This window comes from Ischnura elegans, chromosome 11, assembly GCF_921293095.1.
Source record: "Ischnura elegans chromosome 11, ioIscEleg1.1, whole genome shotgun sequence".
Lineage (NCBI taxonomy): Eukaryota > Metazoa > Arthropoda > Insecta > Odonata > Coenagrionidae > Ischnura > Ischnura elegans.
Window position 1 is genome coordinate 86,125,884 of NC_060256.1, and position 14,858 is coordinate 86,140,741.

General features: G+C 31.6%; 1 protein-coding gene across 1 annotated transcript in view; it reads left to right on the forward strand.

Moving 5' to 3' along the window:
* LOC124167659 (neural cell adhesion molecule 1-B-like) overlaps positions 1-7,181 on the forward strand; it is a 282,959-nt gene extending 275,778 nt beyond the window's left edge. The window contains exon 13 of the mRNA XM_046545643.1: positions 5,058-7,181. Coding sequence (XP_046401599.1) covers positions 5,058-5,363 — 306 coding nt within the window. The 3' untranslated portion in view covers positions 5,364-7,181. The remainder of the gene's footprint in view (positions 1-5,057) is intronic.
* Positions 7,182-14,858: the final 7,677 nt, after the last annotated feature.

Below are 14,858 nucleotides of genomic sequence, written 5' to 3' on the forward strand. Positions count from 1 at the left end.
GTAATGATGGTGAAATAAATAGCGAAATAGTTTCTGCGTAGTTATGGTTTTGATAGATACAAGAAATCTTTTGTTTTGTCTATAATCTTTAATGAAACTGAGACTTCACTTCTATTGGGAACCAAATCAGCCCATGAGGAAAGATATTCTACGTTATTTTTTAAAAATTCGGAATCCACCTACATATTTTCGATCCAACTGAGAAGCCATTATTTATTTTATATTTAAAATTATACATGTCCTTGACAATTTCACTTTGAAGTTCTTACGAGAAAACTTACAACACCGTTTAAAAAACGATGCAATTTTAAAAAACGCAAATTGCCACTGCAATAAAGAAGTGCATTTTATTCTTTTTATGCCTGGCTCCGTTACGAATAAGAATCTGACTCGCTTATTTTTAAACTTGATTATTATGAACTGTGCAAAACCCACCTATTACAGAGTTACTTGGAAAACTTTCGACAGTTATGAGAGAACAATGAGACATCGGAGAGGATAGGGAAGTGCTCCTTCAATAGACACCTATCATGTTATTCAACTAAGAATTGAAACATAATAGCAATGACGTGCAATATTTATTATAATTAATAATTAACTCATTTATTGTTTAAGGAGAGATCTCCTTTGGAACATATAAAATATTAAAGCGGTTCGCAAGACAGATAATATGGAAACACACCAATCTGAAAACGAATAAAGGAAGTGTTCATATTCATTGCTACCAATAGACATATGCAATGTTATCATTTAACAATGAACTGGAAAATAACTTAATTTCTTTTTCTAACAAAAAAACTAACATTAAACATACCAATAAATAAATAACACAACTTTAAAAAAAGGAAATTTAGCTTAACAAATCAATAAAGAACTAAACTGCTACTTCTCACACAACAATGGATCATATCAATGAGCAGATAAATGAATTAAACGATCAGTTTTCATTGGTTGCCAGAAAGTGAGTGGGTGACAATTCTTTTCTTAAATATTTCCTGTGATGCACTGTCTTTTACCTGTTTCGGCAAATCGGTCCACAGCTTTGAGGCAACAACAGCAAATGATTTCTGAATTGTGGCTGTGCGGAACTGTGGGGCATAAAAAAAACAGGAATCTTGTCTTGTGACAACATTAGTGTGTTTACAACTAAGGAGAAAAAGGAAATAAATAAAATTAATAAAATTCATAGGAAAGGCTTTTCAGATATTCATTCACATTGGGGTGAATTTGACCATCAAGTAGTATATAGAATGTGAGCATAAATTGATGCATGATCTCTAGAAAAAAAATTAATCCTCAGTGCGATGACTGCTTAATCGATTGTCATAATTCTGAAACCGTTGGGTAACGTCCTCTTAGCGTTTTTCGTAATTTTTCCTTAAATATTGCTTGCAGCTTTACCTAAAAACGATTTTTTCATTCCCAAACTGCTCTGCTAGTTCTATTATGATTGATTTGATTTTATTCTGACCCTATAAGTTTAGCTAAGATAAAAAAGTTTTGAGATCCAGGAAAAAAAATATTTATTTTGGATCGTGCTCGACTGTTGATGACATTGCTCGATGTCTGGATCTGTCTAAAACGAGAACCTGATCTCGCGATTTTCATTATTCCCCTTCGCTCCCGTGGGAACCAAAGCAGGACTCGGACTGGAAATGAAGGAGGAGGGGATGCGGGAATGCCCCTGAGGGTTCGTCTTGGAAGGCGATGGCAGGCAATCGACCCTCGAATCTGCTCGCTGAACAAACAGTCCGGAAAATAAATAGCCGCTGCCCCTGGCATTTTATTTGATCCCGACATGCGTCGCAAACAAGCAGGGGTGGAATTTTTCCCCGGGACGGTGGTTAGAGTAAACACGCGCCTCGCTGAAGATAAGTGCGTTACGGAATGAATTATATTGAACATACGCCTGCGAAGGAGAGGAAGCCTAGTGGGATTTCATCCACTGAGCTACCTCTCCTGAGAGCTCCACTGCCTGGTTTTGTGGCGAATGATCTCATGTTCGCGCTGATGAAATCTAAGGTGTACGATTGCTTCAATATTGACTTTTGTTAACGGAGAAGAAATATAATCTATCTTTAAACCTAAATCTAAATATTTTAATCAAAAGAGTAATTTATATTTAAAAACTTGAAGTTAAAACTCTGAGTTAGATTTTTCTTATTGAAAATTCTATTCTTTCCCAAAAACTCAGACTTTTATTTGTTCAATCCTCTCAGCCATTAGTAATTGTTTTGCGTTTTTAGTAGTTTTAAGGAACTGTTTAAGAATAAGAGCATGGAATAGGTATTTTTAGGCGCCACTAGGTGGAAAATTATCATGTTGAATAAAAAGCTACATGAAAGCATTCTCCGCAGATTTTTGAAATGGGTGTGGGATAAAAAAAAGCCTAGAGAATATTCATAGTGATTGAAATTAAATATATTCTATTGCTCCAAATTTATTTTAATTCAACCAAACTAAATGATATATTAATCGCAGCTTCTCACATTGTTATTATTCGGCAATGCGCATGTTTGGCTATAAGCGTATATTGCTTAATTTGTGAAATATATTTTGTATTTTGTAAAATTAATGCTTTTAGGTTTACTTATTCTGTTCCGATTCTCATATAGACTACTAAAAATTTGGGAATTTATAGATTGTATTTAGGTCATGGATTTAGATAGATTTATTGCAGGTCATGTTAACAGGATTGAATTACATTTTTTTCTCTTGTATGCACAATGCAAATCTTCAATCCAATGCTTATGTCAATTTCAGAGGCTACTATCCTTAATATACCGACTACGGCTAAAAAAACGCTTTTTCTTGACATTGAAACTCCTAGAAAAACAATTGCATTACATCTTAGCCTCTTTGCAATCCATTTTTGCATACGTATATGAATTTTACTATTTTGCGCTTCACATTTACCCTATATAACGATGTAGAGTGACAAACTCCACCAATATTCTACACTTTTGCCATAAACTAAATTGGGTCTCCTTGGAAATTATGGGATCTCTTCTCTGGTGTTTATGTTACTGTATTACTTACGTAGAATGGTTGTAAGAAAAAGCTGAAAGTAGGAATGACTCATTGGTTTAGATTTTAATTAGTCGAAGTTTTAATGAGAGGTATTGCATTAAACAATACTTGTGAATTTTAATTTCTTGGAAATTATTCTTGCGTATTATTCAATATCATTCTTTATCCAGACTTACTTCATGTGTATAATGTGTGGTTGCTTTTCATTTCAGATTCTATACCGTTGTTGCTATAACGATTCTGAGTCTGATATGTGCTGGTACTTTCTAGGATAACTTATTATTCGCTTATTCGAAAATTCTGAGAAATCTGAGACCCTAAGGGATGACCGTTTGTTGAATGGAGCTAGAATGACCCATATATTATATTTTGTTCTCACGGTCCACGTTTCTCATAAGAACATTTACATTCACGATATTTCACGTAGTAAGTTGTTGTTCTCTTGTTGGAGGTAATCATTTTGGAGTTTTAAAGGATTTGGGGCGAAAGAGTTCCCCTATTTGCCGATGTTTCCATGTGTATATTTTAAGGTATATTACAAGTAGGTAAAATATTTCTTAACGAATAAATATATGAACAGACAATTTGATAGTTTAAATATTATCATTGAATATATTAACGTAAAATATTTCAGTACCAGCGTATTAACAAAGTTAAACTATACACGATTTATTTCTTAAACATCAGCTTAATGCTATCAATTTATTCCAGCAATTTATCGAAATAATTAATTTTATTCTTTGAAACAAACCTTGGGAAAAGTTTTAAATATATATAACTGAGCATCTGAACTAAAGCAATGCATGTTCGAACTTTTCAACTCCTTATTTTTATACTTTTAGATTAATGGTTATTGATTTATGCTCTTATGAGTTATATTGATCGCTAAATCTTTTTCAATCATTCATTTGTGTGGATCAAAAATTCACAAACTATAGTATTCCACCTTTTGTTGCTCTGTTGCTCTTTACTGTTAAATTGCCGGCTAGCGATGTATGATTGTTAGAAAAATTAATCAATGTAACTCTTTCTCCTGTACTAGTGGAATCTTCAGTCTTTTCCAATACTTTCTTCGCCAGTATTTCTGCATTAATTGTAAAAAATGGGTGGCGATATGCAGAAACCATGTCTCATCCCGTTCCTAACGACCTTCTTTTGTCTACACAAATTCTTTATCAATCACTTTGCCTTTCCAAATAATTCATACTATTCTCCAATCAACTCTTCTCTTACGGTTTCTCTCAGTTTGTGATACCTGCATGTATACTTCTGCTCACTTTAACCTTTGTGTCCTTAACTGGAGCGCTCTTGTTTTTTTTTAAGATTACTAATTTTTTGCTAATGAAATGAATCTTAATACAGTAGATTCCGGTTAATTGGGACATATGGTGACTTGCGCACTTTGCCCCAACTAAGCGGCTGCTTCAATTAGGCAAACGACCCTATACATGGGCATAAACAAACGTTGAAATGATAGAAATAAGACTAAAGAGTGTTCATAATGCAAAATAATTTTATTAAACTATTAATTCGACTATTAAATCAGCAAGTTTAGTTAATTTATTGTCATTTTGAAGAATTATAACAATTAAGTTAAAAATATTTTTCACGCCTCGGGCGACGCTGAATGAATGTCTTTTACTAAGTCCTATTAAAGAAAAGTCTTATCCTCTTGCGGATAGTATAACAACAAAATCTTTCAAAGTAGGGCAAGAATAGGAGCATTTGTGAAAAATAAGAGTAAATTAAAGAAGGAAAATAAAAATATAGTACTCTGAAAACAAAAAAGTTTAATTTCGTCGCGAGTATAGAGTGTATGTCGCCGACTCATGGCCCAATAAAGCGGCATGCTGTCCCAATTAAGCGGAGAATACTCTGGGATATTGAGTTCTGTTCTTCAAGATCTGCCCCAATTAAAAGGCTGCCCCAAGTAACCGGTGGACCCATTAAACGAAATCTTCTGTATATCTGATTACATATATTCATTTGAGTTATACCGACTTCGAACCGCTCTCTTTGTTCAACAGAGTGAGCGGCAGCAGGTGGATAAGTCGCCATCTTTGAGCAGCCCTCCACCCGCCATCGTGCAGGTACCGACTTCGATGCCCTCACTCGCCTGGGAGAGACCACATGACCTTAACCTCCGCACGCGACTCAACGGTGGCGCCATCATGCCAGCGGCCCAGAAGCCCCTGCTACCACCCAGCGACGTCTCCACGATTCAACAGACAACGACGGCGGCAGCGAACCCGAGTTCGGACTTCGAGTTGAACGGTGTTGTCATAAAGGAGCGCCTGATGCAGGCGAGGCGTCTTCCTGAAAGTTGCGTCTAAAGCAAACCATAAAGACTTTCATAGCTTAAAAAAACGTAAGAAGTTAAATCTTTGGTGGTGGTGGTGACGAATGCTTGTTTATAGCGAAAAAGAATGACTCGGAAATGAGACATCGAAACGTTTTTTTTTCTGGAGGACAGAATGACATGAAAGGTAAGGGTTGATTGTGGCTGAATGACATGTGACTGAAAAGACAGATTGCATTTTTCAAATGTTTTTTTTTAGCATGATGTTGAATTAAAATAAACGGGAAATGCAGCGAAGATGTGCTTCAAACGGACAGGATTATTGTGAAAGCTCAGTGTTCTCAATGAAAAGTGATGAAGCAGAGAAATAATAAACCAGCCGTGCTAATTGGAAATTCAGCTGCCTAAATCGCAGCTTTTACGTGATTCATAATTGGATTTTCGTACTTTTTCACTAAATCTCGCTGAAAGGTACTAATGACTAATATTGAATCCAATTAACTTCCACGAAGTGAACCCTGATGTGGTTAAACTTTTACTTCATTGTTGATTTGGTTTCTAGGTTACAGTGTCTTGTGTGTAGTCGTTGTAAAAATTTGTAAATTAATCTGAAGCGGAATAGTGAATCAAAAATGCGTCGTTTGAAATTTAGCCGTGAGTGCATCCCTTGGTGATATTTGACATGAACTTTGTTGGATTGATGATTACCCAAATCAAATACCTATCATGGCCGTCGAATACCTACTTAGTCGTAGGAGATGCAGTAAACATTTTCTTAAGAATATGTTGTCATCGATTACTGTGAGATGTTCCTTCAAAAATACCCTTAAAGTTGTACTTAATTGGAAGTGGATGAGTGAATGGTACTATGCGTCAAGAGAAAAGTGTCCCGAAAGTGATAACCTTCCCCTCCGTGTCCTGTGAGTTTTGTATTTGAGCTATGGAAGCATGTTTTCTACGTCAGAACTCAGAGTAAGTGTTTGCAAAAATAGTTGTTTATAGGAAATCTCAAAATAGCAAAAAAATGGCTTTGAATAATGGAGTAACTGTTACTTGTTACAAACTATTACTTCTACGCTCCAATCGACATAAATCATCGAAATGGGATTATTTCGGTGAACAAGACAACGGTCTGAGAATTATTATTTTATGATAACTCCTAGTCAGATGATGAGACTTTTACCCCGAAGATTTATTCATCGCAGTTTCATAATAGCGATGGATAGTTTATCACTTTTGCCTGTTTTTATATTTTGTAAGTGATTTTATTTCAGTGGACAATCTGAAATTGTAGAGAACGGTCAATTTCGAGGTTAAGTTTATCACTCCAAATTAATCTTATCATCCCATGACAATATTATGAAGAAATCTAAAGAAATATCCCTGCTTCACTACGTTTCAAGCAAATAAATTTACTCTATGTGAAGTACTTCAGTGAAAAAATAAAAAAATTAATACTCCTCTTGCTTCGTGGTGGCGATTCTGGATAATGCCACAGTTGTTGACAGGACCCTTTTCCCTCAAGAAGTCACGTGTCATTTGGAAGGTATTTATTTATTCAGCATCCTCATGTTAATTGAATATTCCATATCATTCTTATCCATATCAATCCCAAATAGCCATTTAAATGTTATTGAATATTGCCAGCAGAATTCAAGTCCTTTGTGTCAATAATCTGGGATCAATGATCTCTGCATGCCTTAAAAAAATACAAAAAGATAAGGCTAACATGTATACTTTTTTGTGCTGAAGCCCCCAAAAGTGTAATATCGTTGAACTGTAAAATCCGAGAGTTTGATGAATTATAAATGATGTCCGTATTGGTGTGCAAATAAAGTTCATGAATTTTTAATGCCAGTTTATTTCTATTTCAATGTAAACCTTCTTCCCTTTCACTGAGCCTCGCCTATTCAAAAGTACTAATTCGAGGAAAGCTCAAAATAGCAAAAAATACTGGCTTTGAATAATGGAGTAACTGTTACTTGTTACAAACTATTACTTCTACGCTCCAATCGACATAAATCATCGAAGTGGGATTATTTCGGTGAACAAGACAACGGTCTGTTACATAATTTTACTGTCACTTGTTACATAATTTAACTTCTAATTTTCAATAGACATAAATCTTTTATATTTACCCATTTTTTACAGTGGTTAAATTTTTTCCTTTCTTTCATTCAAATCATTGTAGTTTAAAGTGATAGAGCAATGTATGTCCTAATCATTTTCATCGCTCAAAAGATCATCTTCCATGAAATTAAAATTCGGCTTTATAGTACACAAGAATTTGAGATGTGCATGGGATGTGGCATCATCACAAAACATTTTCTTCCATCTATCACTCGATTTTACGCCAGTTTGATGTTTTTTTTTAGTGTTTGAGATCCTATCTTATTTATCTCATGGCTAAAAAATTTTCACTTTATTTTGCACGATTTTAACCTTTAACCTTATATTCAACCTGCAAAATATTTCCATTGTAATCAGTTTCACCCCTCCATTGAGTAATATGATTTCGTATTTCCATATGATTCATCAATTTTTGAATTGCTTAAAAATCCAAAAAATTAACTACTCAACTAAAAAATTCTGCTTCCAAATCAATTTCATCCTCTGGTAGACACTTACGGGTCTTCTTATTAATTTTCTTTACTTTATTAAAAATTTACACCTCCACGTATTATTTATCAAAATATTTTTTCAAACAAAGATTGGAAAAAACCTTGAATTTGTTCCAATTTTTCTAACAATCCCAATTTTTACTTCAAGTTCACAAGTCATCACCCATGGTCGTCTCCCTGCAAACATTTCCATTCCTGATGTTTCACCCAACAATTTGTTTACGTTACGAATCAAATTATCTTTATTATAATTACCAATCCAAAATAAAAATATTTAAAAAATAAGTTAATTATTAATTAGTTTTCTTAGTTAATAATTTTTATTTTTCTTTGTCTTGTCTTTGATTTGAGTTCATTCTAATGAGAGTTCTACTCTGCCAATTTTCAGATTGCATTTGCCTTCCTTTATTATTATTTTTCAGGAAATTTCAAAGGAACTATTTAATATCATATATATCTATGATTTTTTATTTTTCTCTATCGTTTACTGTGCTGTTTTTCTTATTTAGAGCCAATTTTCCTTGTTTTCCTTCCAGAACTACTTTTAGATTCGAGTCATTAGCTGCGTCCACATACATATCAATAAAATAGATTTCCATCCATTCTTATCTAACCCATAAGTTTATAAACGCTCCCATTATTTTTTGTTATTTTTACAATCATATTCCACATTTTTGTTAAACATTTCCTTCCATTTTATATCCAAATTTCCAAATATTCCCTAACCTTGTTTCATTTTCGAGATAATTTTCAGGACTCATATTTTTAACTTATTTTCCAAATTGTACAGCATTACCTTCCGATTCCCTTATTTTCTAGATAATGTTGAAAAAAGATTTCATTTAAATGTGTTGAATTTTTACTTTTACTCTTCTGGAGTTGATTTCTTCATATGTAGCCATTCCATTCACTTATTTTCAATGTGAAGTGATACATTGTAAAGTGATTCAAGATATTCCATTTTCCAATTTTGAGCGCATGAGTCATTCCTTATATAAAACATTGTAAGAAGAGTTCTACTCTACCAATTTTCAGATTTCATTTACCTATCTTTATTTCCATTTTTAAGGCCATTTCAAGCTAATTATTCAATATCATTTATATTTACATTTTTTTACTTTTCATTACTTTATATTAATACTACATATATTGATTTTGATTTTATTGATTTTTTATTAATTTTTTTACTTTTTATTTTCAATATAAATATTTATAAATCATCACATCTTCCTTGCAATTAATAATCATTCAATAATCCCTTTTTTGAGAATTTCAGTCAAACGTGTGAATCACACACATTGTCAAAATAACAAATTCACCCAAAATTTTCATTTTCTGGTTGTATAATGTAAATCAAATTTTTACAAAAACCGTCTTAAAAACTTTATTGACGAAATTTCTCACAAAATATTGCTACATTTTTCTTAGGGCTACTTATCTTTATTAGGTCTCTTAAGGTTTATATTTATCGATTATTTTTCATCAAAATCAATTCCAGATCTCCAAGTATTTTTATTCACAGTACAATTTTAATATTTAAGAAAAACATCACGTTTAGTTACTTCCTAAGAACAAGAAAATTCCCAGCCTCAGGAATGAATGACAGGCAATATGTATTTAAATCCATTATCGCCAATTAGCACTTTTTTGGTGAGCAAGAGAAGAAATTTTGGATGGACAATAAATACACATGCAAAACCAAGGTAAGAATAAATAAAATATAAATTCTCTCACTCTGAATTTTAGCAATATTTTTTCAATTTTTCACCAGAACAAAAAATATGCTAAACAACGTTAACTTAATTAATTATATTTTTTATTTATATTAAATTTATAATTTTACCATTGTGCAAGAAGCATATGCTCTGGATTTGCATTTAAGCAGTTCCCTGATTTTCATCATTTTTCTGTCAAAATGTAAAAATTATGAAAAAATTGAATCTTATCATCAGTCTATGTTCATTTAATTTTTTTTCTTGAACACATAATACAAGGTTGAGAGTGCATTTGAGCTATATCCTCTTTTTTCCCTCAGAAAGTAAAAAAAATCGAGTAATACCGGAGTATTATCGTTATTATAAAAAAAGTATACATTTTTATTCTTTGTCACGAAATGTATGCCTTCATTGTTCATTTTAAAATTTCTGTGATTTTTTTCTCATTTCTACTCCGAATGTAAAAAATGCGAAATAGACAAGAATCTTGCCAGCATTGCCATAAATTTATATTTTTTCTTTTGCACATGAAATATGTCTTCTTTGCGCATTTTAAAATTTCTGTTTTTTTCCTCAAGGATGCAGCGTATGCGAATAAAACGTGATTTCTAACAAAAAAGTCTTCAGTGTACATTTTTCCTCCTGCCCGCAAAATACATGCTCTCGTTGTGACTTTTTTACATTCTTTTATAGCGTTTCCTCCGGAACGTAAAAAATATGCATCAAACGTGATTTTCAACCTATCAAGAGAGGATCTTAATTTTATACTTTTTCTCTTGCGCATAAAATGTCTGCCTGTTTTTTTTTAATACACACGGTTGTGTTTTTCCCGATTTTTCCTCAGGAACGTGAAAATGTGGATCAGACGTCAATTTTGTCATTTGTCTTAAATTTATGTACAACTCTTGCTCAAGAAATATTTCATGTAGTGTCATATCTCGTAGTTCATTTTAAGATTCGCGTTTCTTACCTTTTTTACGCCAGGATGGAAAAAATGCGGCCTTAATGACGAAGGCATGGCCTACCAAACCAGAGGTCGCACGTTCAAGACTCTTCCGGAAACGGTGTCTATATATAAAGTATTATTTTTTCATTTTTCCTCCAGAAGAAAAACAATGCTTAGTTACGTAAGTAATGTAACATTTTTGCAATAGTTATTGTTTACTATCTTGCGCGCAAATATTATGAACTCTCGTAGTACATTTAATATTTAACAATACACAAGAATTTACCTAATAATTGACGAAAATTAGTAACAAGCGTGAAAGATTGTTAAATAGCAAAAAGGAAAGAGATTTGATAGCGAGAAATTTAGAGTTTCAAATATTGCCCTGGAAATAAATTCCCTTGATGCGTATTTCAAATTTGTGTAGTTTTTCATGTTTTTCCACAAAAGTGAAAAAATGAAGTGAAGTTGACGTGAATTTTATAATCACTGTTATAAATATTTTTGCCTGACAGACCAAATATCTGCTTTAGGAGTAAATTCATAATACGCAGAAAATGTACATAGGACGCAAAATTAAAAAAAAAGATAAGGAAATGAAAAAAACGAGATGAAAAAATGAAAAATAACACTCCAGAATTGAATTTTATAGCTACAAAAACGTTTTCAGTGCGAAGTAAAAAAATGAGAAATAACACTCCAATATTGAATTTAATTGCAATAAACATGTTTCAGTGCAAAGTAAAAAAAATGAGAAATAACACTCCAGAATTGAATTTTATAGCTACAAACACTTTTTCAGTGCAAGGTTAAAAAATGAGAAATAACACTCCAGAATTGATTTTTTTAGTTATAAACACGTTTTCATTGCGAGACAAAAAAAATAAGTAATAACATTCCGGAATTAAATTTTATTGCTATAAACACGTTTTCAGTACGAGAGAAAAAAAAGGGGAAATACCACTCCAGAATTGAATTTTATTGAAAATTACACGATTTCAAATTGTGGAATGAAAAATATGAAATGTAAAAAAATTTTGATGCACAAAAATTGTAAATGAACTGCAGAATTGAATTTTATTTCCAGAAATACAATTTCAAAGCTGGGCAAGAAAATTGCAAAATGACATTCCAGAATTAACATTTATAGCTATAAATACGTATTAAACGAGGGTAAAAAAAATGAGAAAAACACTTCAGAATTGAATTTTATAGCTATAATTACGTTTTCAGTGCGAGAAAAAAAAAATGAGAATTAACACTCCACAATTGAATTTTAGTGCTAGAAACACGTATTCAGTGCGTCGTGAAAAAAATGAGTAATAAAAATCCAGAATTGAATTTTATAGCTATAAAAACGTTGTCAGTGCGAGGAAAAAAAATGAGAAATAACACTAAAGAATAGAATTTTATTGCTATTGACACGTTTTCAGTGCAAGGTAAAAAAAATGAGAAATATCACTCCAGAATTGAATTTTACTGCTATAAACAATGAGAAATGAGGTATAAACAATGATAAATAACATTCCAGAATTGAATTTTAAGGCTATAAACACATTTTCAGTGCGAGATAAAAAAATGAGAAATAACACTCCAGAATTGAAATTTATTGCTATAAACTAGTTTTCAGTGCGAGGTAAGAGAAATGCGAATAAACACTTCACAATTGTATTTCATTGCTATATACCTGTTTTCCTTTGATGCAAAAAAAATGAGAAATAACAATCCAGAATATATTTTTTTTGCTATGAACACGTTTTCAGTGCGAGGTAAAACTATGCGAATATAACACCCCAGAATTTAATTTTATTGCTATAAACACGTTTTCAGTGCGATGCAAAAAAGAAGACAAATAACATTCCGGAATAGATTTTTATAGCTATCATCACGTTTTCATTGCAAGGTAAAAAAAATGAGAAATATCACTCTAGAATTGAATTTTAAAGCTATAAACACGTTTTCAGTGAGTGATAAGAAAAATGCGAATAAATATTCCAAAATTACATTTTATAGCTATAAACACGTTTTCGATGCGAGGTAAAAAAATGAGAAATAACACTCCACAATTGAATTTTTTAGTTATAAACACGTTATAAGTGCGAGGTAAAAAAATGAGAAATATCACTCCAGAGTTGAATAATATTGCCATAAACACAATTTCAAAACTAGGTAAAAAAATGCGAAATTACACTCAAGATTTGAATTTTATTGCTACAAACATGATTTCAGTGAGTGATAAGAGAAATGCGAATAATCACTCCAGAATTAAATCTTATTGCTATAAACACGTTTTAATGCGAGATAAAAAAAATAAAAATAACACTCCAGAATTGAATTTTACCTTTAAACAAGTTTTCATTGCAATGGTAAAAAAAATTTGAAATAACACTCAAGAATAAAAATTTATAACTATAAACACATTTTCAGTGCAAGGTAAAAAAAATGAGAAATAACACTAAAGAGTTGAATGTAATAGCTATAAACACGTTTTCAGTGCTAGGTAAGAAAAATGAGAATTAACACTCCAGAATTAAATTTCATTGCTATATACCTCTTTTCAGTGTGATAGAAAAAAAATAAGAAAAAACAATCCAGAATTGATTTTATTTCTACAAAAATGTTTTCATTGCGACGAAAAAAAAAGAGAAATAATACTCTAGAATTGAATTTTATTGCTATAAACTAGTTTTTAGTGCAAAGGTAAAAATATTAGAAAGAACTCTCCAAAATTAAATTTTATAGCTATAAACACGTTTTCAGTGCGAGATAAAAAAATGAGAATTAACACTCCTGAATTGAGTGTTATAGCTAAAAACACGTTTTCAGTGCAAAGGTAAAAAAAATATGAAATAAAACTCCAACATTGCATTTTATAGCTTTAAACACGATTTCAAAGCTAGGTATGAAAATTGCAAAATGATACTGAAGAATTAAATTTTATTGCTACAAACAGGTTTTCAGTGTGAGGTAAGAAAAACGAGAAATAACACTCCAGAATTGAATTTCATTGCTATAAACACGTTTTCAGTGTGAGGAAAGAAAATGAGAAATACACTCCAGAATTGAATTTTATTGCTATAAACACGTTTTCAGTGTGAGGTAAGAAAAATGAGAAATAACAATCCTGAATTGAATTTTATTGCTATAAACACGTTTTCAGTGTGAGGTAAGAAAAATGAGAAATATCACTCCAGAATTGAAATTTATTGCTATAAACACGTTTTCAGTGTGAGGTAAAAAAAAATGAGAAATAACACTCCAGAAATGAATTTAATTGCTATAAACACGTTTTCAGTGTGAGGTAAGAAAAATGAGAAATAACACTCCAGAATTGAATTTTATTGCTAAAAACACGTTTTCAGTGTGAGGTAAGAAAAATGAGAAATAACACTCCAGAATTGAATTTTTTTGCTATAAACACTTTTTCAGTGTGAGGTAAGAAAAATGAGAAATAACACTCCAGAAATGAATTTTATTGCTATAAACACGTTTTCAGTGTGAGGAAAGAAAAATGAGAAAGAACACTCTTGAATTGAATTTTATTGCTTTAAACAAGTTTTCAGTGTGAGGTAAGAAAAATGAGAAATAACACTCCACAATTGAATTTGATTACAAGTAGTAAAAAAAATAGGAATTAACACTCCATTATTGAATAATATTGCTATAAACCCGTTTTCAGTGTGAGGTAAGAATAATTAGAAATAACACTCCAGAAATGAATCTTATTGCTATAAACACGTTTTCAGTGTGAGGTAAGAAAAATGAGAAATAACACTCCACAATTGAATTTGTTTGCTAAATACACGTTTTCGGTGCGAGGTAAGAAAGAACACTCGACAATTGAATGTTATTGCTACAAACACGTTTTCTGTGTGAGGTAAGAAAAATGATAAATAACACTCCAGAAATGAATTTTATTGCTATTAGTACGTTTTCAGTGTGAGGTAAGAAAAATGAGAAATACACTCCAGAATTGAATTATATTGCTATAAACACGTTTTCAGTGTGAGGTAAAAAAAAATTAGAAATAACACTCCAGAATTAAATTTTATTTCCATAAACACGTTTTCAGTGTGAGGTAAGAAAAATGATTAATAACACTCCAGAATTGAATTTTATTGCTAAAAACACGTTTTCAGTGCGAGGTAAGAAAAATGAGAAAAAACACTCCAGAATTGAATGTTATAACTATAAACACGTTTTCAGTGTTAGGCAAGAAAAATGAGAAAAAATATCACTCCAGATTT